The following is a 27,610-nucleotide window of genomic DNA, read 5'->3' as shown; positions in this document are numbered from 1 at the left end:
TAGATCTATTCTTTATGCGAGTTCATGAATAATTCACAGTGCATGTTCTCAAACACATTCTTGAGTTGACAGAATAATGTGACAGTCTGCTACCGCTATGAGATGAAAAAGATCACAAATGTTTTAGAGATTCCAGCAGGAGATAAATTGATCTGCTGTTATTACTCAGCTCCAACCACATGCCATTTTCGGATATTTCGGAAAATCCAAAAGGATTTATGAATGTACGTCTATAAATATATATGATCTGCCCCAGCTATCAGGACCGTCTGTGATTTGACATTCTGACGGTTGATAAGACAACATAAGGTCTCTGTGGAATATAATCTCAAACCCAAACATTAAATGTTATTCATGACATTTAATTTATTCCTTTTTTTTTCTTTTGCGAGGAATCTGCACTTTAATGTGTGACATCACATTGTCATCATCATTGCACAATGATGCATGCACCATTCATTCCAGTCTAGACCTGACTTCTTAGTCATGTCATCATTTCTTATTCAGCTCTGACTACATGGAATCACTTTTCCCTCCTAATGTCCATCCTGTCTCCAGACTGCAGAAACATGCAGAGCATCTTTGGGTCTCTTGAAACCTCCTCACTCGAGAAGAGTGATGGCAGCCTCCCTGACACTTGGCAATTGGCCTCCACATGAGTCAGTGGAGAGATCCTTGTCATGTTTTCATTGTTCAATTAGGCTGTGCATGGAATTGTCTCAGCCTCTTTGCTTATTGAGCCAAAAGTACCCTGAATGCCAAAGTCTCCATTAGGGCCGTGAAACGTGGGCTGGCCTGAGGTCACCCCTGATGTTCCACTGGCTGCGTGGGGAAGCCTGCAGTTAGAAATCAACCCAACCACACTGAATGACTCCAGTCTCCTTTAGAAGTTTGGCAACAGACCCGGCACTGTTGTAAACACTGCATTGATACATGGACACAAAACGAGTTCAGATCCGCACGCTGCTGTGTGGCTGATAGATGTCTGTGCACTTCTGGCGCATTCTTTTGCTAATGCTGGCTCGCAGACACTTCGCACTTGCAACTTCCCGGGAAATAAATAAACAAACGGGCTCTTTATGCAGCATCTGCTCACATGGAACTCGTTCAGTCAAGGCCTAAAAGAGCTGGCCTCGCTAATGATTGTAAAGTGCGCGCGGCACAAGTGATTAGATCGGCTGACACCCAAACGTCCCAGGCATAAAAAAGGAGGCAAAGAAAGACCGAAGAAACGAAAGAAAAGGTCAAGAAAAACCCATGATGCTTTATTCCTGTTAGCAATGCCAAGTCTAACCCCTCTTTTTGAATATGCAAATCGTGATTAATATGCAAATGTACTGAACTTCTGTGAAGGTCATTCAGATTCATTACATGTTTTTAATGAATATGAAGAGTGAGGGCCTTTAGTGATGTATCTAATGTTTTATTTGCGCCCGATATCCTGAGAAAAGATCTACCTGTGAGAACAAAATTGAAAAAAAAAATCCTTCCTCCATCTTCAGTGAGGTGGCAATGATCAGCAGATACTCCGTATATAGTTCCATTATTCCCACGAATTCAGCCAGTGGCAGTGAAGGCTATTGCAGAGCCATGCCGCATTGTCAGTGACCAAATGCTGAGAGCCTGCAGCTTTTATTGGACTTAATTGACTGTTGAGTAAATGCTTCAAAGAAATGTGTCAAGGGCAAAAGGAACTGAGAAGCTAAGAAGACGTTAAAGCTCAGGTTGAGCTCCTTTATTTGTCTCATGGAGACGTTTCATAATATTCTTACCTGAAATACACACATACATTCCCCTATGAGAGAGAGCACACATGTCTGAGGAGATGTTGATGGAGGAGGAGGAGGAGGAGGAGAAGTGGGGGGAAAAACAGCAGTTTGGAGTTGCACCTGTTAGGCGCAAAAAAAAAAAAAAAAAAGACAAAAAGAAAAAAAAAAAACTTTCCAAAGAGAGCAGAAGTTGCTCCGTGCGCATTTGTTCCCCCAGCAGCACGAAGGCGGCGAACAGGAGGACGTGGAGCGCGTTATACACCGCCAACCGGCGAAGAAACCACAACAACAGCGTCTGTCACCCACCAGGAGAAAAAAGAGAGACAAAAATACGCAAGTTTTTAGGTCCCAGTGAGAGAGAAAGCGAGAGAGAGAGGGGGGAGAGAGAGATATATAAAGAGTGTGTATGAGAGAGAGAGAGAGAGAGAGAGAGAGAGAGAGAGAGAGCGAGAGAGATGGTGCAGCTTCAGATTAAGACCATGTTTAATCCCTACTTTCCCCCTGAACAAAATAATCCATGAAGGAATATTCCTGTTTTTGGAGAGCGCTGCAGCAGCGAAGCGCCCGCGTCGCCCGGGCACAAGTGAGAGAGAGAGAGAGAGAGAGGGTCCAGTTCAGGGGGGGAAACCCTTTTGACTCGAATTAAAGGGAGGCTGCATGGTGGAGAGAGAGGTGCGGGGGGGGAGAAAAGAGAGGGAAAAAACGGGGAGGGCAGAGGGAAGAAAGTGGTGGCGGTGCCAGACGCAGCGGCAGTAAGAAGAAGCGTACGTACGTGCTTTATCTCAGCGGCGGAGTGTGTGACGTGATATTGCAGCCTGCTCCTGGAGCTCTGCAAGCGCCAAGCACAGCGCGTCTGTTCCTCTCTCTCTCTCTCTCTCTCTCTGTTGTAACTCACTAGCCCCCCAACATCTCTCATCCACCCACCACCACCACCACGGATCCCTTTCTTTTTTGTCAGCCCCCCCACCCCCTTTTTTTCCCTCCCTCTCACGGAGTGGGGGTGCGCGGATTCTCGCAGGAGAAACACATATCACTGGGAAACATAGACGCGCGGAGTCTGCCGAATTAATTTATGGTAATACTGTATGAATTGCTGTCTTCTTTCCATCACTCCAAGAATTTCTTTCTCTCTCTCTCTCTCTCTCTCTCTCTCTCTCTCGTGGTCTCTCTCTCTCTATCTCTCCCTATCTCTCCCTCTCTTCCCATCTCTCTCTCTCTCTCACCGTCGCTCTCTCTCCTTCTCGGTGGCTGTCGTGTGTTGTTGCGCTCCGTTATTGATGGGAAAAAACCCCAAAAAAGGAGAAGACGAGGAGGATATGATCGCATTTTATTTTTTTACCAACTGAACCATCTTGTTGCGCCGGACTTCTACTGTCGGGGATGGGGAGTATCGATTCACTGGAGGGCTGCAGAATTTATTTATAAAGGATGTGGTCAAGTATGTTGGGAAAATAGCCATAGCTTCCGCAGTGTAAGGTAAGATTCTTAATAATCATATTATTATTACAACAATTAGTGTGATGATCATTATTGTTATGATTACACGATGCCTCTGAACCATCCATTCATTCATTCATTCATATGTCATATCTGTCAGGTAAAGTTTAGCCTCCTCATTCTCGCACACAGTCGTGCATTCAGCGTGATGGCTTTGCAGCTTTCATCCACTCACATCGAGTCCAGAGTGCTTAACAGATGCCTTTTTAAAAAAAAAAAAAAAGAGGGGAGATGATCTCTCCTTCTCTCTCTTAGGAGGCGAAAAAAAAATCACTTTAAAGTGCAGCGCGTCGAGCTGACACTGCCTGAGACGCAGCCCCGTGTCTCTATATTCAGATTTCCCTCTTGAGACGAAATTGCTCATAGAAGCCGAGGCAATAAAATCAGCGTCTCCTGACGACCCGATTTATCGTCTCCGGAATACTAATTTTCGCGTGTATATAGCCTTGGCCGTGACTGTTGCGGGAGGATGAGGAGGGAGAGGGAATCGTGTGGATTTATCGGGGAATAAAAAAAAAGCTGATTTCACTCCACGCTGCTCCCACAGTTCCCCACATAACACACACACACACACACACACACACACACACACACACACACACACACACACACATGATCCTGATGCAGTGTGATGGACAGGGTTTGTTCTTTTATCTTTATAAAAGGATGAAGTTTGAGACACTGTGAGCGCCCAAAATGTGCCCATCCATCCTCAGCTCTGTGGAATCTGTATGGGTTTGTGTTTTTGTTTAGTGGGATTTCAACGCCTACACACACACACACACACACACACACACTGCTGTGACACTGCTCACAGCTGCATTGCCTGTAGGATTAAAGCAATCAGGACATCGCATTGCATTCTCTCTCTCCCCCCTCTCTCTCTCTCTCTCTGTGTGTGTGTGTGTGTGTGTTTCTCTCACACAAACACGCTTAAGCGCATGCACACGCAAGCACACACACACACACACACACACACACACACACACACACACACACACACACACACTGGCTCTTTATCAAATTGCATTGTCAAATATGTCAAGCCCTGAATTTCACAGACGTGCAGCTTCGCGTCAGTGGACCAAAAAAAGCGCGCAGCAGTGAAGTCATAGTGACCAGGTGGCCGCAGAAAGACGTTTATTCCTCAGTCGTCCAGATGTTATCAAAGTGTCGTGTAAAGAAACAGATGAACTCACAAGGAAAAACAGCTTGATTTGAAAAAAATATATTTTTTCCCTTTTTTTTTTTTTAAATGCTGCAGTTGCATCCCACAGCTTTCACGAGGACCACACTCTGACTTTAGATCACACTTAGTGCGTTTTTGGTGTCAGATGTTATTTTCAAAATAGCTATATTTGTCTCTCCAGGGGTTGCGCCATACCAAATACGACCCAATTAATAACGTCTAAATGACTCACATTATTGCACCCGCTCCTTAAATAAAGAAATAAATAAGTCACTGGCTGTAGCGGCCACAAGGTGGCAATGTTTGCACAAAGTACAGCCGTGGAGGAGGCAGGATGAGCATGCAGAAGCCACGTTACTGAGGTTAAAGTGTCTTTTATTCCTCCATTTTCATGGCCAGACGTGATAAGAAAAAATGTGTAAAGCCAGACATGGAGATCATGTGACCTCTGCTTTGACATTACCCTGTGTAATTCTGTCCATCTCTCCTTGCAGGCCAAATGACATAGGATGAAGGCTGTTCGAAACCTGTTGATTTATATATTTTCCACCTATCTTCTGGTTATGTTTGGATTAACTGGTGCCCAAGATTATTGGTGTTCCACTCTGGTCAAGGGGGTCATCTATGGATCATATTCAGTGACTGAAATGTTCCCTAAGAACTATACAAACTGTACATGGACGCTGGAGAACCCAGACCCTACCAAATACAGCATCTACCTGAAGCTATACAAGCAAGACTTGAGCTGCTCTGAATACTCTTTGCTTGCTTATCAGTTTGATCATTACTCACATGAAAAGATCAATGAATTGCTGAGAGTCAATGAGTCTATAGTGTACCTGTGCGATTCAAAGAATATTTATGTATTTTTGCTGTATGACAAGAATTTTGTTCAACTACGGAGAGTTTTTCCCTATGATTATAACGGATTGACACCGCAGAAGCTGGATGAAGAGGAGAAGTCCATTGTGGAGTTTTTGGTGTTGAATAAGGCGAGCCCTAGCCAATTCGGGTGTCAAGTGCTCTGCACATGGTTGGAAAACTGCCTGAAATTAGAGAAAGGGACAGTGGAGACGTGTGGGATCGTGTACACGAAATGCACATGTCCTCAGCATTTAGGCGATGGAGAATCAGAGAGCATGCTCATGCTCAACAATGTGGTTTTACCTCTAAATCCACAAACGGAGGGTTGCTTGTCACCTCAACTACAAGCCGGGCAGGTCTGCAATCTGAGTGCAGAAGTGAAACGGCCTCCTAAGGAAGGTAAGTATCCTGTCAGTCTCCTCCTTGTATGCTCCTTTATGCTGAAATAAATGTAAAATTAATGGACTACTGTATATGCATAGATATAGATAGTGATCATGTCGGTCAAATGTGCACATCAGTGACTCCCTTCTCTGCCCGTATTGCATGTTTGAAGTGTGATGGCCCATGAAACAAAGAGCACACATAGATATCTAGACTCCTGTTGGCTCAGAAATGTGTCAACCTAAGGAACAAAGCTGACAGAGGAGTCGGGATGCAGGAAAGACCACACCAGCAGAAACCAAACCACCCAAAGTGGTGTTTTCATTCAGTTGGATTCAAAATGCACTATCATGGCTGTGAATTTAAAATGGCTGTTTTTTTATACACATCAGCACAGAGTTAAAATGGCTGTGAACCCCAAGCCAACTGTTTTGGTGTGTTTTTTTTATTGTTTTTTTTTTTACATTTACGTCACAGTCAGCCAATACATGGACCAACAGTGGTCAGTGTGGACAAATCAATCCGTTTTTATCGGCATCTCTGACACATGGAGTGATTGGGATGTCTGCTGGGATCACGTTTGCTCACGCGATGCAACGCTGAAAAAATGTGTTGATGTGATCGATCTGGGAGTTTAAATCTCGTTTCAAATATGTCGAAACCAATTAATAAATGTATTGAGATTGAGTTTCACTGAATACAAGAATTCTTCAGCATCCTCAAAGCTGAATTCCCATAGAGCAATGCAACGTGTTTTCATGAAATGTTGGAATTAATCAATAATGAACTGATAGTCAAGAGCTTACAGAGGAAAAAAAACAAAAAAAAAACTAGACCACTTGCAGCTGTAATTCACACATGTGCATGTTTCTATCTACTGACATCCACAAGTAGATATGGTGAACATTTGCAGGAGTAGTAAGCCCTGATGATATAGGTCATTATGCTCACCAGCGTTAGGTAAGAGGGGGAGTGTTTGTAGTCAACACATTTCTGCAGCTGTCTGAATCACAAAGGAAGTTCATCTTGATGCATACTTGCATAGCTGCTTGCATTCGAACAGATAGCGGAGAAATTCCCATAGGGAAATGCTACATATTTCAGAAGTGAGGCACATTTTCCACAAGACATAAAAAAAAAGGTGCATTCATCACAGCTCTCTGAACCAAAAAATAATGAGTCAACCTTCAGATCTTATTTTGGGGAGCGGGGGAATAATGATAGCTGGTATGTCATGAAGCCGTGTCGCTGGTATGTTATGAATCTGCGTTGATTGTGGCACTTACCAAAATAAGAGTTTCTATAATTGTGCCGTGGAGAACAGGTGGCAGTTTTCTAATCAAGAAGAACAGGTGAAGTTCACCTATTTGGTTGTGGCCTGTTGTGTGCGGCGATAAATCTCACTTATAGGCATGGTTTCATTTTGAAACACAGATTTTTTTTTTTTTGATCCGCTTTAGACCCAGATTCTACTATGCCTAATGTCTTTTTACTGCTTTCGTAGTCTTGGTCTAAATTTTCACATGATTCATTAAGAGGCGAGCGTCTATCAAGTCACAGACAATAGAGCACTTAAGCAAAAATGCGTACAATCTCTGGTGCGAGTTGTCACGCGTACGACTCGCTCTGCAGTACCACTAGAATGTATGACTCAGCTACGTATTTCTGTTGGAAATATTTTTATCATTATTACGTGAATCTTGAATCACAAATATAACTGGAAAGCATTACGCTCACTTCCGCAGAACATTCCCTGCTCCAAGATAACATTTAGCATGTTTCTATCAGCATGTTAATAGCAGCTTAAGTGCACAGCTTATTTTTTTTTTTTTCCACTTAGAAGATTTTCCAACAAGCATCTATTTATAGTGTTGGTTGATGGGAGGTTCAAATAAATCCGTTTTCATCTGGATAACAGGGAGATCACTACAGGGGTTTTTAAAAGAGCACGGTGTCTCCTGTGGCATTGTTGGGACAAAGTGGGTGTTCCTGGTGCAGAATGAAGCATTACAAAGAGTGGACAAGGGCTTCATTTGATAAAATGGCTTGTCTTTTGATCTCCTCAGTTCCTGGTAGAGGATGGCTTTAGCACACATCAAAGACGGGCAAGGTTGTATATACGCCGGCCATGCCACTGAAATGCCTCACCAGTGTTTTTCACACAGATGGAGGAGAATGACGTTTTTAAAGGTTAAAGCTCTTAATTGTTTAAGGTGACTGTGCAAACAATGGCCTGACCACACTGCTTGACAGTGTTGGGATTGTAGAAACGGCACCGACGTCCTGAATGTACCCGGGTGACTCATGTGTGCAGTCTAATTTTGATTACATTTTCTCATTTCATGAATAAAAGTTAGGTGGCAGCACAACGGTGCAGTGGTACTCGCAGGAAGAGCGGGTTTAATTCTCTGTTTTCTTTTCTGTGCAAATGTGGGTTTTCTCCCATATTGCACGCACAGCAAGTCAAGTATACTGTTGACTCTGAGCTGGCCACAGGTGAATGAGTAGTGACTGAATAGCTCTGATGCCTCGGTGCCGTGCCCTGGTGTTTCCATGCTGTCAATCCAATTAAGGCTCTGATCCAGCTGGTGTGACTCTGAATTTCGGAGTAGAAATACTATATGCTAACATAACATCAGGAAATGATTCACAGATTCTCATAAATGTGAACTTTACTTAAATAAATTTGACATCAAAAGAGGCTTCCAGTGGAGATGTTTACATGTCATCATCCTTTGCAATCGGCTCAAAACATCGTCAAATAAACATCGCTGTCTTTATGTTGTGGCTTAGTATGATCCGACCCAAGTGATTGGAACTTTTCATGGTTCATCGTTTGTGAGCAATGTGCTTTGTTACATGTCCTCCACGGTGTTCATTAACACAGGCGTGAGCATACAAAGAAGTTAAACACTCACATCTCTGTTTTGTTTTTGTCATTTTGGCACTAAAGTGATTTGACATTTAGTAAAAAAGGAAAAGAATAGTGTCACTCCCTCAAAGCAAGAATGAGATCTTGGCACAAATAGCAAATAACAAAGACTGAGTGCTTAAAAAGCCTGTCCTTTCTTGCTATTTTCTTTTCTTTTCTTTGGAGTGCATGGATCACCTCCTAGCTCTGAAATACGTCGTTTCCCCCCTTTTTTTTCCCAACAGAACCCGGCAAACAGACTATTCTTATTGCACTTTGGATGTCAGAGCAACGAGTTAAATACCATTTTTGGAATCATTATGATGACGTTTGATATATTTCTGTTCATATACCTCTGCCTCCACCGTCTCTTTCTGCACTGTCACTGCCTTATAGGTAATAGTGGGAAAATATGACAAATGTGCCAGTAAGATGCCTCCTGGAGATAAGGGTTTATAATTAGTTTTAGACCCGATAAGGCTACGAAAGAGCTGAGGCTCATAAGTATGTTAAATATTCAGATAAATATTTTATGAGTTCACAAAGCGGGTCTCCAAATTCAGTGTTAGCACATGAAGTAAGTAAGACACATACGAGTGCTGATACTTTGTTTTTTCAGTTCAGAGCGGATTGTTTACACATTGATTCGTCGCTTACATGCACCATGCAATATGTATGTAATATATAAATTCTTTATTTGGATTCTTTAGCCGTGTTTAATCGGGGGCGATTAAAGTCAACCACCGCAAAGCCGATCCATGAGAGCAAACGCACAATTCTTTATTGCAGTGGTTTCCATAATATCTAAGAAATAGATCTGCTAATTGCAGATGCTAATCTGTGCAGATGCCTGTATGATCATTATGGTTTTTGACAATGCAGACCATGTGCCATGTGGAAAATGGCAATAGGATTTTATTGGCAAATGTGTGTGAAGCGTTATAATGCACCGTCACCTGCCAAAGTCCTGAGCACTGCAGCAGCTCAGCCTTGCTGCCTCACACAGTGAGGCCTTTTATTCACTTTGGATCTCAGTCAAGTCACTCAGTAGTCACACTGCATTATGCTCACCCCCATTGTTCAGTACACTTGGAGGCCATTTTAGTTCCAATTCAGTGAAGGAGAGAGCTCAGCTCAACAGCACAGAAGCGGTTTGTTTTTATCATAGACATGTAATATTTGTCTTTGGCTGTGCTAAATATCTTCAATATCAGATGTCCCAATACCAGGCTAAATAACGTGTAACAATTGCATCCTCTTGTAAAGACTGATTCCATGTTCTGCTCCTGGATTATTTTAAAACAGTATCTGAGCTGTGAGCCTCTGTGTTCATTCTTCTGTATTAAACCTCCTGCGACAGCTGAGGAAATGCTAAAGAAAGATGTTAGGCGAATGACAAGGTCAAGACAAAAAAAAAAAGGGAGATGCACCGTAGGACCCGGACGAATGAGTGCAGAAATGCCAGGCATCTTCTTTGTCTTGCCAACAGCATATTAAAATGTAGCTTTTTTCTAAAAAAACAGAAAAAGTAATTATGTTGAAGCTGTAATGAATATCAAAGCTCTGGGTCATGTCATGTTATGTTTTATAAAAACATATATAGAAAACTGCTGAAATGTGGCCAAACATTGCTGTAGCACATGCTTCAGTTAAGGATCTGCACAACTGTGATTTCTGAGCCACACTCGCACTCGCACATTTGATGCAAATGGGAACCGCACAAGACTCTGTTTTGTAACCACTGCAATTTCACGATATAATAAATTATGGGTTCCCACAAACAAGGCTCAGTATGGATTTTATTTTGTTTGGGAAGTTAAAGAATTTGGCCGATCGCAAATAGCACTTTGAGGTAATTGTCTTATTAAAACTCTGGAATTGAATTTTCAGGTTCTTTGAACTGAATTTGCGGTCCAAAACGAACAGTATAGTTTGCTGCCAAACGTCTAATTTGTTTTAGTTGTTTTACTGAGCTCATTATGAATATGGTAATGTCACATATTTCTGCACGTTGCTCACAGTTAAGCAACAAGAATCGCAAACCGATTGTGACAATTGCGCGCCGTAGATGCTGCCAAGCAACCGTCAGTTTGAGGCCGATTCCATTCACCGCTCATCAAAGCTTAGTCTTAGTCGCTCTTTTTAGTCATATGTATAAATTTATTTGAGTGGGAGATGCTTAACATTTGGACAGAGGGTCTTTCTATAGCAAGTGGCATGATGTAAAGTAAACCTTATTGCACAGCTACAGTTTTTCAGATAACCTTTCCTATAACAGCCACATTTGTTGTAATTATTATTTCCCCTTTTTGACAAACCTCTTAAAAGTAAGCACTGTTCATTTTTGGTTATGTTTAGCTGCACATTTTCACAACCCTACTAATACAACATAATTGTAAGAGGCCTTATGAATGAATTATAATGTGTTGATGCGGAATTAATAGTTCTTTTCTTGGATATGCAGCGTACTAATGGACATATGACTAAAACTGAAAAGAATTATGGGCATTTAATTATGCTCCCAAATGTAAGATGTAATTTTAATTTTACCCAATAATTAGATCCTCCATCCATGGAAGTGGCCCACAGGGTATTGACTGACTGTGGGGCTAACAGTGATAACCTGGCTGGATGGATGGTGGATGTAGATGAGCTTGTCATTTGACACGGATTTAACTGTGATTTCAGTCTTGAGGCTACGTTTCATCAGCGTGACAATTTGGAAGTCAAAGTGAAAACTCAAACACAACACAAACCCAGACTGTGAACCACTGGCTGGCTGCGAAGAAATTCTAGCCTTGCGTTATCACAAGTGAGGCAATGAAATTCAGTGAAAGTGGGAAAAGAAAAAAAACGCCAGTTTGGACATGATTTATGGGATTTAAACATATAGAAAGCATTATGAAGTAAGAACTCGTGACTACATGCTCTGCATGAATACATTTAAAGGTCCCATATTATGCAAAATCAACTTTTTAATCATTTATATCCTTATATTTGGGAATCTGGAGGCACTATCGGTTGGCAAAGTGTGAAAAAAGATGACTCACTCATGTTTTTGTGGTCCTCCTCAGTCTAAGTACAGGAAATGAAACGCACGATGTTGACTTGACCGCGCTCATTGAGACGCCACAATGAGCAAAATTGCTGGAATTGTTGTCTTGTGGAGCTCCGCTTTGTCCGTAAAAGACGCAAAGAGTGCTGGCGAGGGCAATGGTATCCGAAAACCGGAAGTCCGTGACGTCCACAGAACATTCTAGTCTTCTTCTAGTCCACAGTGCAGCACAGAGTCCTACACAAACTTCCAGCCTCAGAGAATTTATCTGTTCGGTGGATACATGTTATATATGACGGCAGATGTCATTTCCTGTCCCTTAAGTTCATTTTTCTTTTTTCTTTTCTAAAAAGAGATACTACTAAACAGAGTGTTCTGAACAGGGCTGTTTTGGCAGGGTGATTGAACTGCTGTGGTGCTTCATCCTTATGGTATTTTCACCAAAGCATGTCACAGACATGTTCATCAGGACACCAGGGAACCAGTTTAACTTGGAGAAATAGGGTATAATATGGGACCTTTAAAGTAAAAATGTAGTCTCATCTGAACTATACCTCAAAGAAACTTAATTCTTCTTATAATCATTAAATTAAGCGAAATACAATATTACCCTGCGGTGTAGTGGAGTGTCAAGTGCATCGGAATAATTTAATTACATGTACTTAAAAATTTACATTTAAACCCACATTTCTGAAATCACTTAATCAACCCAGGGTCCATCGCTGTGTGTGTGTGTGTGTGTGTGTGTGTTTTTTTGCAGTGTCATGAAGGTGACAAGTCCTCCTCTTTAACTTGAATTGTAATAAATGTCATTTGTGGGGAACAGTTGTTAATAATGTCATATTGGAGGAGGAACTGTAATCACAGTAATGGCTTACGTAATGCAGTATGTGATTTTCTGATGTGAGGCGGCCACACCTCTCGTCGTCAGGACTGTGTAGCACTTTCCCAAGCTGGCGTCGGCGATGAGGAATGGTGCACGTCTGATTTATGATCATGCATATTGTATTTGTTCGCATGTTGTGACGGTTTCCGTGTGAGTATTGGTGGGGAGGGTTGTTTTTTTTCTGGGGGTGCCAGTCAGGTTTCTGTCTTGACACATAAGATGTTTTGTTCTTTTAAAGCTCCCACATTTAAAAAACACACAAAGGAAATACACTATACAGTGTACCCCTATACCCAGAAAACCAATAATCTAACCCACCATCGATGTATACACAAAATAACAAAATGCAACAAACAATTGTATTAACAGTCCTGTGATGAAGTCAAAACAACGGTAGCATTGTGTGCATGTACAGTTGCACTCTAATGTGCAGCCGTTCAAAAGTAAAGGTTTTAACTGTCAGATTTCATTAATATAAAACATTGTTAAGAAGCTTTTTGTAAGGCCACTCGTGGGTAGAGATTTTTTTGTTGTTTTCTTCCTCTGCAGAGGATTTATTTTAGGTCTCGTCATGTTGCGCGACCACGACACATAACACAAAAATTACCATTTGTAATTGCATGTCTTGCTTTGACATCACAGCATTTGTTCCTACTTTGCAATTTATGAGTTAATGATAAGTGGACCTTATGAATCAAAGAGGGAGCCACTGTTTGCTTTTTTCCCCCCCTTCTCTTTTGACTTCAAAGCAGTTTCTATATGCAAACATAACCAGTCTCTGTAGATGAAGAAAACTGTCTCATCTTCTTATTTATTATACATATTAGATTTTTTTTTCATTGCCATCGTATGCATAATTCAGTACAAACAATTGGTGATTCCCTGCATTAAAAAGATAATGTTCTTGCACAGGATCACGCAAGAGAAAATAGTGACACCATAAACTTGCTTCCAGTTTAACTAACTAAAACTGAGAGTGAGGTCAAGGTTTGTTGTGTTTTCCACTATAATCCAGCTCACTGTGAAATCCATTTAGAATGCAAAATCCATTACAGGGTCCTCAGCCAGTGTGTTTTTCATCCTTGAAAATATGAGCAACCTTAAGAAGTCTGTGAAAGCTTTTCTCTGCGGTTCAAAATGACAGTGAATGTACCAAAAAAAAAGAAAAAAACAGATGCCTTGTAGATGTTTCAGTATTTTCTAAATAACAATAATGATAATAATAATAATCAAACTTTTATGTGGGCTGGCTCAATGCACTAAATTTTAGATCAAGCCTTTGTTGTGCGGTGCCAGAAATGTTAATGTAAATTATGCTCCGCTTTCAGCCTCTCAGTTGCATGTTCCTGCATTTCAACCCAGTTAGTTTTGGCCTGTCAATGGACGGCTATTTCAGCCCACAGAGCAGAGCCATTTGCATAAACATCCACCCACAAAACCTGGCAAATGAGTCTGTCAGTCAAAGACAGTGTCTGTGTGGTAAAGTGGAAGCAAAAATCCAATTCTTTTTTTTTCCTCAAGGGGCTTCTGTTGCTGCTCTCACTGGCATTCCCTCTGCAGGGTACGGAGCGTGTGCTCGCGTTGTCGAAATGGATGCTGCCTTTAAACATGGTACATGGTTTATGTTCCAAGGCTGCGTAAAAACCTCCCGACATATTCAGTGTCATCTAACAACATCATGTCGTGCAGGTGTGCGCTTTTATCAGGCAGTGAGACAAGTTATGTTTGAACCCTATGTCATTACAACTGGGTATTTACTCTGGAATGCACATTTGGGTTGGAGGACATGATCCCAGATTGTCCAATTTAGAACTCAAAAACATTGTCCTATCGCTAGAAGTCAAAGAATCCAGATAGGATTATAAAACATGTGACTGAACTTAGGACCTTTTTTTTCTTTTCGAAACACTCAAACACACAAATAACCATGGGCAAGGTTTTCTTTTTGCTATATCAAAACTCTAGATGGGCTCATTAAAAAAAAAAAGAGAGAGATGAATTTATAATTAAGTCGGATAAAGAGCCTTTGTTATGATTTGATATAACACAAACAAACCAAAGCGGTTTTTGTTGGAAATGAAAAATAGCATAAATGAAAAAGGAGTATCTCATATTTAACTGTGCTACTGTACAAAAGAAAATTTGCAGTTTGTAACTACAATAAAATAAAAATAAAAACTGTATTTTATTTCACTCTATCAGTCAGTCTATCAGTCTGTCTAACAAAGACAGAATTGGACCATGTCATACACAATTACTAATCAGTTATCTAAGAATATTGAAAAGACTTTTCTTTCAAATGCACTAATTATTGACTAATGCGTAATGAGATATTTCAGTCAGTTTGCTACTGTGGATGAAAACAGGTGCCATTTTGCTTCCACTGCCTTCATGTTTCCATGATATTTGGCTCTTCCCACTGCAAAGCAAAGTGTTACATTGCATTGGACGAGATTTATAAATAATAATTTTTATACCAATCTAGTGTCAGACATCGCAGCTTGTCTTAAGTATAGCACCGAGAGAGAAACAAACTGCTAACTCATTTTCCATGAAAAGAACTGAAAATATCATAAAACCAAGCCAGAAAATACATTGTAATGTATAAATGAGATTTAAACTACAATGTAAGTGTTGGAATCTGATGTGATTTGAAAAGAGTGTGTGTATGTCACTATCCGTGTGTTTCACATCCGATCTGAAACTGTCCTTCACAACACTAACAGCCACCACACAACACCGGTGTCGCGTCCGCAGCATGGTTAGCCTGCACAACATCGCCACTCATCTTTAACTCGTCTGTCAGCGACGCTGTCTGGTGCAGGGGCAGACGTCTGCACCGCAGCTTTGTGTGATATACGCCATGCGTGACGGTCTGAGAGAGAGACGGTCCGTGAATCCTCATCTGAGTCCAATATACATACCGACATACTGCTGTGTCCAAACCATCGCGAACACTGCAGAGGTAGCTTTCAAAAAAACGCAAAAGCTATGAATATCACACCAATGTCATTTTAAATGGATGATCCTTTTCCATAATAGTAACCTATTGCTTTTTTTTTTTAGGGATTTTGTTCAACGACAGGGACCATAGTTACTGTATGTACCTCACTGAGTTATAGGAAGATTCCTTGTATCTTTAATAAATGCCATATGCTGCTATTTTCTCCGTGAGGACACTTTCTTTGTTTTTCAGCATCCGTTGAACGGCTCCATAAAGGACTAATTCTTCCCCCCAGTCGATATTACAGAGAGTGTAATTGCTCTACTTGAGTATTTAATATTATAAACATGCTATATCCCTAAATAAGGCTTAATTGTCAATTTACTCACAAGCTCCTTGAGGTCTTATTGGCAGCATCGGTGAGAGATCTCTAAACACAGAAAATGAGCAAATCGTATACTCCACTAAATTGTGTGTGTGAAAGTCTGCTGCAGGGAGCCCTTCCCATTTAGCCAATACAGAAGACTAGTCGGGTATTTCTCTGGCCTATGCAGTATCTTGTTAACGAGAAAGAGCACAAGGAGCCGTGGTGAAATGCGATAGATAAATCAGGAGCGTTTGGGAAATGGCCGAAGATTAGTGAATCGATACCACCACGGGTAGTTCACACCTCCCAAACCTGCTCTGATTTAGTAACAGCACCAGTGAAATCCTTTGAATCCTGTGACATTACTGGTTTCTAATGGCAGTTTTTGTGCAAAAGGCCACCAAACAAAACAGCCTGCAGCGCATTTGAAATGAAATACTGTGGGCAGATGGTGTCTAGCGCAGGTTTCTGAGGATTACAACCGTACACACACACACACACACACACTGTGCAATCTCAGAGCATTTTTAATATGAACTCGGTGACAATTCTTATATTTCATTTCTTCAATAATAACGACAGCAACTGGATATGTTTCTGTTGGACCAACTAATGTTTACAAAAAAATAGAATGGCTTAGCAAGACAGCGTGTATCTCAGTGATGTGATTTTATTTACATTCATTTCTTTGCAAATTTAAAGCCTGGATTATAGTTCGTCTGTTACTTTAGTTACTAAGGCTAAGCAATCACTGCTTGTAATTTTAACCCTTTAACACAGAGCGTATCGCAAACGACATGTTCATGCAAGCGCAATTTGCATTACTGGAATTACTCGGCAATTTTTTGCTATCGGGGGAAAAAAATCAGACAGTTTCTGAAAGCTGGGAAGTTGCATGTCAACGTCAACGTATGGTTATTACGGTAATTTCATTCGCGCTGTTGCAGGAAACTGGCGAATCAGCGTTTGTGTTGCCAGAAAGGCAACACAAACTTCTTGACTGGCAGTGTGTGAATGATGAATAAGAGCAAAGAGCTTTTTATAAAAGTACTGTATCGATGTACATGAGAAAAGATGAATGACAGCAATTGTAACGTAAATATATATTTGAGTGGCCATCAAGACTCGAGTGCAATGCAGACCATTTTGCACGTACATTAAGCAGTTAAAAGTATATTTAAACATCAATGGTGAATGAAATGACATTATTATTTGTAATTTTAGAATTGGCCATTACACTTTCTAGCATGTTGTATCTCGCGTGAAAAAAGCATTCGTCATAGCAGTGGCTGTGAGTTACATTTTATATAACAAGGGATTCCTAAAAGCCTCTATAGATCTCGGTGCAATCTTTAATTTTCCTAATTGAAATTTCCCTGCAGTTTTTCAGTTGGTTGACAATACAAAAACACAAGCGGAGTTTTATTCGCTATAGCTCATTAAAAAAACAGTCGGATTGACTTTTATTTCACTTAGCTTCGCCGTCTCCGGGAGACAACCTGTCACCCTGAGTACACCGTGAATCAAATGTGGCCGGGATGTAAATCCATGTTCACGTCTGTAATCTGTTTGTTCTTTGATTTGGTGCATTAAAAGGGACACCTTTGTTTTTTTTGGAAGAAACATTAATAGACCATTTCTATGTGTGAAGCAGTTTTCACGAGCCTTTGATGTTGTCTCTTTGAAATGTACATCTATGAAAAGAGGTCAGACACACAGCTGCTATGTGTGTGTGTGTGTGTGTAAAAACCTGTAGTTGTTACCCCTGTAGGACCTTATCTGGCATAAACACTGACCTTGTCAGGACCAGTAGTCCCTAATGGAGACCAAAGCCTGGTCCCAATGAGGCAGAACCTAATTTCTGATGTTCTAAGGTAAGGGCTGGGGTGACGGTCCGGATTAACGCTTTGTTTAGACTGCCCAAATGGAAGCTGAGCAAAACCTCTTTGTGTGTGTGTTTGTGTGTAATATCAAGCTAGTGAACATAGAGCAAATGGCAATGAAATGATAATGTAGAAATAGAAAATAGTAATTCTCACCCCTAGACTTTTCTTGCACTTCTCCTTGGTGATGACTCAGTGCTCGTGTTATGCATTTGTACCTGCTTTAAAAATGAAATCAAAATGCAATATTGAAACTTACAGGTGTAAATTTAACAACCATAGGTGAGTGCATTAATCTGTAGCCCCGAAAGAAGAATTCACTGGAGTTCTGAAAGCCACACTCTATACCAAGTTGATTTTAAATTCTATAAAGCGAACGCTTTATTAAAATAAGTTAAGTTAAGGTGACCCTGCTGTACTTGAAATCCTATTGAAATAAAACCCACAGTGACTTTGCGGGGAGTGAAGGTTTTCTCTTGGGAAAAGGAATGTGAGTCTAGCAATGCTGTGAAACTGTGCTATATTATTTTGCTTTGACAGAAAAGAATGGATTACATATAGTTTTTTGTTGTTTTTTCTGAAAAGCAACTTTTCACATTCAAATTTCTGAACCTGATGACATAGTTCAGGTCACACTGTGAACTAATTGTTAGGTTGTTTGTTTGTTTCCTGCATATGGAGTAGGTTTGCCAACCGTTTCTGTAAAATACGGATTTGTCTACGTCAAAATCATGATAGAAAAATTACAGATTAGTCCATGTATGAGCCATGCATGAATTAATAATCATTTTCTATTATAGCATGGTGTATTGATTGTCATATTTTGGCATTGTTTGTTTAAGTTATGACATAGTGGGTCAGACTGCTTTCAGTCTGTCTGAAGCAAAGGGGGAGGTGGGTATAATGTGTTTAATGTTCCTTATTTTCTTATCAGGAGGTTGGCAACCCTGCGATGGAGCCAACATTTGGGAGTTAGTAGAATTAATGAGGGTAAATAAGTCGGGACCTTTCTCTGATGACCTGATCAAATGTACAAGTAAAAAAACTCGATTCTTTTGCTGCATGTTGCCATGATTTATTTGATGCAGGCCAATTTGGAAACGATTAGCAAAAGCAATTTACTTGGCTACCAAATCTGATTAATGTATGCTGTCAACACAGAAAGCGGTAAACTTTGAAATTTCTGCATTCAGGATTGTTTTCCATCGCACACAATGACAATTTTAGTAGGAATGATCACAAAGATGATGCCATTTATCCAATATTTAAATAAGAATAAAATAGAATTTGATTTAGCATTGAAATTTTGATGTATAATGACATTTTTTATTTTTTTATTTTTTTAAATACGGTGTTCATCACGCTTTTGACCATAATCCCAAAAAATGTATGACATTAAAGTTGCTGTTGCTGCAAGGCTACTGAGCCGTAATGGAGGCAGTTCAGGTTCCTCTAGGCTCTAACACCTGGCACCACTCGCGTTTAACGCTCTATGGGCACATTTATATGAAAATGTCTATACCGTGCTCTCATACTGTGATCTAAAGCTATCATTTAGCAGGTGCGATGGAGTCTTGAAAACCTTCAACTTGAGAGCGCTCCCCCCCTTATAGCACATTGCCTTCCCATCAGCTCAGTGGAATCACACGCCCGACTGTTGTGATGTTGTCTCGACAGTCATAGAGAGTGCAATAATTGCCGTATTTTGCTCTGGTATGAGGTGACAATTAGAGGAAAAAAAGAGGATTAGCAGTGAGAGAGAATGCTTTGCCATTTGGCAGAGAGAAAGTACACATATTGAATTGTGGGAACAATCAAGGATTTCTGTGAACAATGTTCTTTGTGGATGTCAAGAGATGCAGCGTTGACATTTTTCCCAGATGGCTTCAGATAAGTGATAAGGCCTGAATATATTTTCATACTAACACGGGAGGTTATTATGCTGCCTTTTTCTTTGAAAATTGCAAAGTTCACCTGAGCTTTATGGTATTAAAGTGTAATCAACATATTTTACGATCTGTGGTGCCTCATATCTTTGACCCAATTTGCAAATGACAAGCTGAAGGCACTGGTTTTGTTGTCGGGGTCCTGTGTTGACTGAAGTACTACAATCAGCCTCTGAGGTCAGTGTCAGTGGGTGGATGCAGAGGTTGTTTGTCCTGATGTCAGTGCTTATCACAGCAGCTTGTTCCAAAGAGTCCAAGCCTGCGTGGCCCTATTATGGAAACGCCCACCTATGAGGCCTCATTCTTTAGTCCATGAGGTGAATTTCACCCTCCATTTGCCGTTACAGTCTCTACCCTCCAGGTCGCTGTGTACTTCTTATAACTTGGACAGTTTACAGACTGGATTGGAAGTGTCGTTCTCAGAGCTATTTTAGATCTGACATATGTTGCTGGGACAGCAATAAATAGAGGAGAGATGTTAATGAGTTACAGATTGTTTGTGCATACTTCTTTCCAGCATCACACAGTTTGTGTACAGGGGAAACTGAATGTGAAAACAAAACTGTGGGCTGATGGTTGGACAAACAAACTACCCTAACGATAACCCCGGATGCACTGAAAGAACTAAAGTGCAGGCCAAAATCCAAACAGCCTATCCAATAAACAGGTAGAAATGAACATAGTAAACAAGGCCAATAAGTCAGCCAAGGGAAAGGCATGAATACAAAACGTGGTCAAAGATTTCCAGGCAAACACGAGGAAGATGGTGAGAGAGCTAAGTACACAAAGGTAATGACAGCAATCTGACTGGGACATGTGGTGAATGCTGGGCTTTATATACAGGTTGACCTGGTGAAAACAGCAAGGACAGGAAGAGGGTGTGGTCAGGTAAATGGAGGGAAAGTTAAACAGGAAGTGGGGATCAGAGTTGAGTAACAGAAACAAAACAGTCTTGACAGTGATAAAACATGTCAAAGCCTCAGGACGGAGCGTCTTGATCCAAAACCTTCGCCACAGACTCAACACTTGATTTTTTTTCTTGTGATTCTGCCAACTGCAGCTTTGAGTCTTAAATTCAGGATTAAAGGAGGTGGTTTTGATGCCAAATCAAACACTGAAACAGCAGTTTTGGTTTTTTTTTTAAAGAAGAGAATATTCACACATACATATTTATATCTATGGTTAAATCAGTGAATGCATTACATGTGAAATTTCCATAACTATTTTCAAATAAAACCAGTACATCCTCTGTGTTTAAAATTTTCCCCACACTTGCCTCTGTGTTTGCCTGCTCTTGCTGAGGTAATATTGTGATTAAATCACATCAGAAATGTTCCTTCGGGTCTCACCGAGCTCAGCGAACCATTATCAAATGTGTTCGACAAATCAGATATTGAGCCAGAAGTCATTTTGACAAAGCAGGCAAGTGGAAGTGTGGATGTGGATGATACTTGTGGATCATTATCAAAGTAGAGATGCCCGCAAACCATGGATGTATCCATGCCTCAAACACACAAACACATCAGCTAGAGTGGAAACACTGCAGTCAGCTGTTTCTGGTAGTGGAATGGGATTTCTGTATGAAATGAACCACAACGCAAGCTTATATAGTGTAATGATGATTATGGCACGACAGCCATTTTGGATGCACTGAGTGGACAAGGGCAATTTTCAAGATTGTTAAAGCACCAGGTTGTATCTAACCGATTGTTTACTTAAAATGATATGAATTACTGTAGTTGTAATTGACTTCACTAGCAGAGAGAATTAAGCTCCACCATTACAACATGGACATACTTTCCTCTCTTTGTTATTCGTTGTCAGTCTGCAATTTTCTAACCTTGTCTTGGAGTTGCTAAATGGGCTCCCATGTGAATTACCTTAGATGGTAAACAAATGTCTGTGTTTTCACCCTAAGGCCATATTGTTCACAGAGAAAAACACTATTTTTTTGTCCTTGAGAAAAGAACATATTTGGATGTTTGGCAAGTACCAAAGTTCATATTTTATATATATAAAAAATAATTGTATTTATTGGTCCCACAGAGGTTTTGGACATTAATAGTGGGGTGGGGGAAGGGATGGCTGCTATGTGTCCATTCTTGCAGCATGTCAAGTGTGTAACTCCAAGTCTGACTGAATTCCCAGATGGACTGAAACCATCAGTGGCAGCCAAACAGGGGAATCTAAAGCAAGCAATACACAATTTCTGCTGTGGTCTGTCTTTCTAGACAGAGCAGCAATGGTAAACTTAGTGTGAAAGTGGTATTTGGTCTGGACAGTGTCTCTCCGCTTGTAATTCACAAAGCCAAGGATTTGTTTGTAAACCCCTTCACGTTCAAAGGGTATAGGGCAAAGCCTTTCCAACAAGTTAAGCCAGAAAACCTCCTGCCTTACAAAAAAATAACACTTTTTGAGATTCTATTTATTATTCAAGACCTTGGACTGTCAAGTCAAAATATATGCCATCCATCAAATAAAGCAAGTGTTGCATCAACACAGTAGTAAAACTATTGCGTTCGTTGTACTTAGAATAATAAAAAAGACAACCGTGATAAAAACATGGTGAAAATCAGGCTGATACATTTACAGATTTTATGCTTTATATCAGCTTCAATAATTGGATATATACCGCCTAAATCCAACAAGCTGAAGGGGGCGATTTGCCCCTAGTGGAGCGGAGGCAAACACACATCATAAAGTACATTAATTGCCCATAGTGCTTGTGTACTGGGGACAAGGGCAATAGTCCAATCGAATGGCATAGTCAGCTTAACTGTGCATGGACATAGTGAATGTCTAAACTATTCACGCCAATGAACCATTTTAAAATGAAAATGGCTAATGGTAAAAATGAGCTTTGCAATGGTCACAGACATACTCATTTATAGGCCGGATCCCAGCCCTTGTCATGAATCAGAAATAAAGACTGAATTTGAGAATCTCAGCTTGCAGCACCATAGCATTATTTCTATTTTTGCATTGAACCCTTGCAAATCACTCTTGAATGATGTTATGTTATGTTTGTCACTCCAATTCTCAACAAAGTCAACACATTAACAACACTGTATTCAAATTTGGAAACATTAACAAAGGAGCTAATTTAGCATAAAACCATGTTAGTGTTTTGGCTCTCAATTGTATTTTAACTTCATTAACTACAATAATAGACAGCATGATTGGAAACTATCACAGATATTACTGAAACTTGACAAAAGCATTAGCACCAGATTTCAGTGAAAGTGAAATTATAGCATATTGGCTTGTGGGCATTTGTGCCTTACATATTGTCCCAATTTGAGTTGGGACATAATGTACCCACTGGAGCTGGATTTCTGTGTCTGTTATGCCAGAGTTGTACTACTTCTGATCATCCCTAAGCTCCTTCTGTTGGAAATTGCCATGCGGGAGTGGTGAAGAAAAATGAGATCAAATACCTGATTATGAAGGCACATTTTTAACACAACTTCCCAAAAGCAGATTAAAATGCACCTTAAAAACAACTCCTCTTTCTAGATAGTGTTTCTAAAAATGTCAACATGTGACAATACAACCACTCAGACACAGCAATGCTGATGCTTTGTCAAGTATCATTTCTTTGTTGTGTCACTTCACGCTGATATTTTCCAGAATCACAAATCACAATTTTTTAGTAGGGATAGCCTGCTATTAGAATGTCGGAGTTGATTTCTGAATATTGGGAACAGATACTCCAGTGCAAAAGCAGACACATTTTAGAAATTTTAGTTAAATATATCATATAGGAGACAAACACAGTAATATTTGAGAAGTGAAATAAAGGTGAATCCAATCATGAGAAAGGGTATTTAAGGAGGCCAGTTGTAAGTGTTTCTCCTCTTTGCATCTTCTCTGAAGAGTGGTGACATGGGAGCCTCAAAACAACTCTCAAAGGACCTGAAAACAATTGGAAGACCACAGGCACAGTTCTAGTTAAGGCCCGAAGTGGTAGACCAAGAAAAATCTCAGATAAGCTCCAAAGACCTACAACATCATCTTGCTGCAGATGGTGTCACTGTGCATCGTTCAACTATTCAGCGCACTTTACACAAGGAGATGCTGTATGGAAGAGTAATGCAGAAAAAGCCCTTTCTCTGCACCCGCACAAACAGAGACGCTTGAGAAATGTTAAAGCACATTTGGACAAGCCAGCTTCATTTTGGAATAAGGTGCTGTAGACTGAAACTAAAACAGGGTTATTTAGGCAAAACAAGGGGCGTGATGCATGGTGGAAAAAGAACACAGCATTCCAAGAAAAACACTTGCTACATACAGTACAATTGTGCTGTGGGGCTGTGTGGCCAGTGCAGGGACTGGGAATCTTGTTAAAGTTGGGGTCGCATGGAATCCACTCAATATCAGCAGGTTATGGAGAACAATGTCCATGAATCAGTGACAAAGTTGAAGTTGTCCTGGGGCTGGATTTTTCAACAAGACAACAATCATAAACACTGCTCAAAATCTACTAAGGCATTCATGCAGAGGAACAAATACAATGTTCTAGAATGGCCATCTCAGTACCCAGACCTGAATATTATTGAACATTTGTGATGTGATTTAAAGTGGGCTGTCCATCCTTGGAAACCATCAAATCTGACTGAGCTGGAGATGTTTTGTAAAGAAGAATGGTCCGAAATACCTTCTGCCAGAATCCAGAATCTAACTGGAAGCTATAGGAAGCGTTTAGAGACTGTTATTTCTGCAAAAGGAGGATGCACAAAATGTTTCTTTTGTGGTGCATAAACTTATGGACATGCCTATTTTTTTTTTTATATATATAATTCTTGCACACTTTCTGTAAATCATATAAACTTTATTTCACTTTTCAAATATCACTGTTTGTCTCCTATGTGATATATTTAACTGAAATGTCATATTCAAACAACCGATGATTTATAAAGGAAAATCATGAAAATTTACAGAGGTGACCACACTTTTGCATACCACTGCACATTAGAATCTTGATTACCAATGTACTCGCTCAACAACCAGGCCAGGGTCTCTCCTGGCATGTTGCATTTGGATATTTTCATAAACATAGTCCTATTATTAGCTTGCAGCCCTTGTGACATCAGTATGACTGCAGCAGTTTCCCTTCATGTCTCGGCTTTGCCTATTACACTTGATCTGACTCACCAGCGTACTGTGGCCATAGGCTGACATTTCCTTCCACCTCATTACCAGGATGGCCAGTGAATGAAGTGAATGCCGCCTCCTACTCTAGTTAGAGGTTGACACCTGGGACCGTACAACATATATGTATATATGTATATATTTCTTTGTCATTTAGCTTCGACATGAACTGTGAAAACAGATACAATGAACCAGATAGTGGAGTGCAGTTGTGATAGTTCTTTTTGGAAATGTGTACTTTGCTTGCCCATGATGTAAACACTGACTGCATACTTTTTCAATGTGGCTTTTGCACAGTGGTGAATTTTGTTTTACAGCGGCAATTGGTATATTGATCCATATTGTTTCCATAAAAAATCCATATATTTTTTAATGTCACCTTGGGACAACAGAGATGAAAACAAAATTCAACAGATATAATTGTAGTTCTGCAACTTTTGCAACATTAATCCAATAATGTGTTGGTGTGGACCATGTTATTGCTGATGTTAGTTCTGTGCACAGTAAGTGTTGTTGTAGCTCATTAAATTCTTAATTGAAGACAAAAACGCAATATATTATTTTATGAACTTTTTTGACCCTTGAGTATCAGAATAGTAATTATCATTAATTATGTTTTGATTTAATTTAAATCATGTTATCGCAGTATGATGAGCTACTGTATATAGGATTAAAAAAAATGCTTGTTGTGCCCACTGATTCGAATTTATATGTGGCTCACACCTACTGTATAGTAATTCCTTGCACTCGACTATATTTCACCTGTCAAGACTTTTTAAAGGGCAATCTTTGTTATTAGTGGGTTGTTTAGAGCAAAACCATAAGGTCACCTTTGTTGCTTTCAGTGGCCATGCCAGCTCGGCAATTTGAAAATTTGCCATTTTGCTAAAGAGACTTAATTATGGATGGGCTAGAGCAAGCATTTATCATATTTCATACCTAATATTATGACATATTTGTCAGAGCATTAATTTAGATTAATGGCATGGGGAGGGTTGTGGGCTATCTGCAAAGCCCTTGACAGCTCATCCCTTCAGAGTCAGATGGTTTTTAATGAAGGTGCGCTGTACAGTGTGCAAATGTATAACAAACCCTGAGCCCGACACACAGTAAGTCTGCACGCATACAACCCAGGATTGCATGCAGAGTTAAGAGGCGGCAGGTGCTCGGTCCAAAAATAAATAAATGAAACGGTGAGGGAGGCAAAAGGGGGGAAAATTGTTCTTTAGATAAGAGCAGGTAAAGGGAAAACCAAAAATAGGTTAGTTATCGAGGGAGCACTCACACCAGACTTATTCAGTGACCCCTGCATTCATCGAACATTTTAATAAACTCACGTTTCAGATCAGCACTGAGATCCCTTTTTGTTCTAATATTAGAATTAAGCCACTTGCAGAGCTTTCAGAACATGGTAAATGAAGCCACCATTTACAACCCAACATCACTGAGCTCCAGTTGGATTTCATCCATCCATATGTCTTTTGACCCGACGCGTCAGCATTGGCACGGCAGTGTACAGAGAATACCTGCATTATTCAAATGCGCGTCATGTCTCCGTTATCTGTCATGCAGAGGGCTGTCTAGCGCCGTGAAAAAAGAAAGGTGGGTGGTGGGATTGTGTGCTCTCTGCTTGTTGCTGAACTGAATTGAACTTACACAAAGGCAACACACGAAAACATACGATCTCATCAGTCTTAATCAATATCCATATAAATCAATAGCTGCTCTTGTTTACAGGTGTTTCCATTGTCTCTTTCTCACCTGCTTATTGTGGCATTGTATACATGATCTCTATAAAAAAAATATACATAAACCCTAAAGATCTTAATCACTTTTTGGTTTTGTCCTTTTCCTCATTTCACTTGTTTTGAAAACCCTGCAGAGAATGTACTGCCCTGACCAGCTCTGCTGGCCAACTGCTTTGGATTCAAGTCACACCAACTTGAGAATCTCAATAATGCCTCTAAATGAGCCAAGTTCTCATTAAAAGAATTTTCAAACACCCCACTTAAACTTGATCTGTTGTCCACATCCCTATTGCTTTGTCCTTTAATAGAACATTTTCCAAAAAGGGGGCATGGAAATGGGCAGGGAGCGCCAGCTACCCCCCCTCCATTCTGCACTAAAGTGGTTTACGCATTGGTTGACTTGGTTGCTTGGTAACAACAAGGTGGGCATGTGTTTCTCATTTTCGCCTTTCCTTTTTCGAAATGTTTTAGTTTTGTACTCATCTAATACATTTTCAACTGACCAAGCTCAATATCACACAGATACATGTGAGTTCTTTGTCGTCTCTGAACCAGAGGACTGGAATGAGTGCAGTGTGAAAGTGCAAGAAGATTCACAAAAGCTATCACTTGGCAGTATTATATAAATCTCGTACACAATTTACTGAGTTAGATTTCATGTTGAAGTGAAAGTGGAACCAGTGTTGTTGGTTATTTTCTTCTGGGACAGAAGCTAAATCTAGCAGACATTAGAGCATGGAACCCCAGTGAGTTCGCAAACAAACGCCTTCTTGTTCTAACTCCAGAAGCTCCACTTTGTGTTGCTTGTGGCATTGCGCTCCCCTTTGCCCTCCCCTTGCTTACTGAGAGATGCTGCTGAATAGACAGAAGGCGTGACTTCAATGGGGTTAGAGTCAGGAGGGCTGTAGATGACAATCACGCGTGTCAATTTTGGGAAAACAAGTCCTATAGCCTTGTTTTTTATTCAGCTGAATATCAACTTAAGCCAAATAAATAAATTATAAGCATCTATTTAC

At 40.3% G+C, this 27,610-nt stretch overlaps 1 protein-coding gene across 2 annotated transcripts in view; it reads left to right on the top strand.

The window, feature by feature from the left end:
* Positions 1 to 4,964: 4,964 nt before the first annotated feature.
* The window catches only part of adgrb3 (adhesion G protein-coupled receptor B3), a gene marked incomplete at both ends in the record, with an annotated part of 103,807 nt that continues 81,161 nt past the window's right edge, over positions 4,965 to 27,610 (top strand). For both annotated transcript variants that reach the window (XM_083897923.1, XM_083897922.1), the window contains one exon: positions 4,965 to 5,718. In XM_083897923.1, coding sequence (XP_083754049.1) covers positions 4,965 to 5,718 — 754 coding nt within the window. The remainder of the gene's footprint in view (positions 5,719 to 27,610) is intronic.

Source organism: Microchirus variegatus (assembly GCF_963457635.1).
Source record: "Microchirus variegatus genome assembly, chromosome: 11".
NCBI lineage: Eukaryota > Metazoa > Chordata > Actinopteri > Pleuronectiformes > Soleidae > Microchirus > Microchirus variegatus.
The sequence above is the reverse complement of the archived record's forward strand: the minus strand, read 5'-3'. Positions and strand labels throughout refer to the sequence as shown.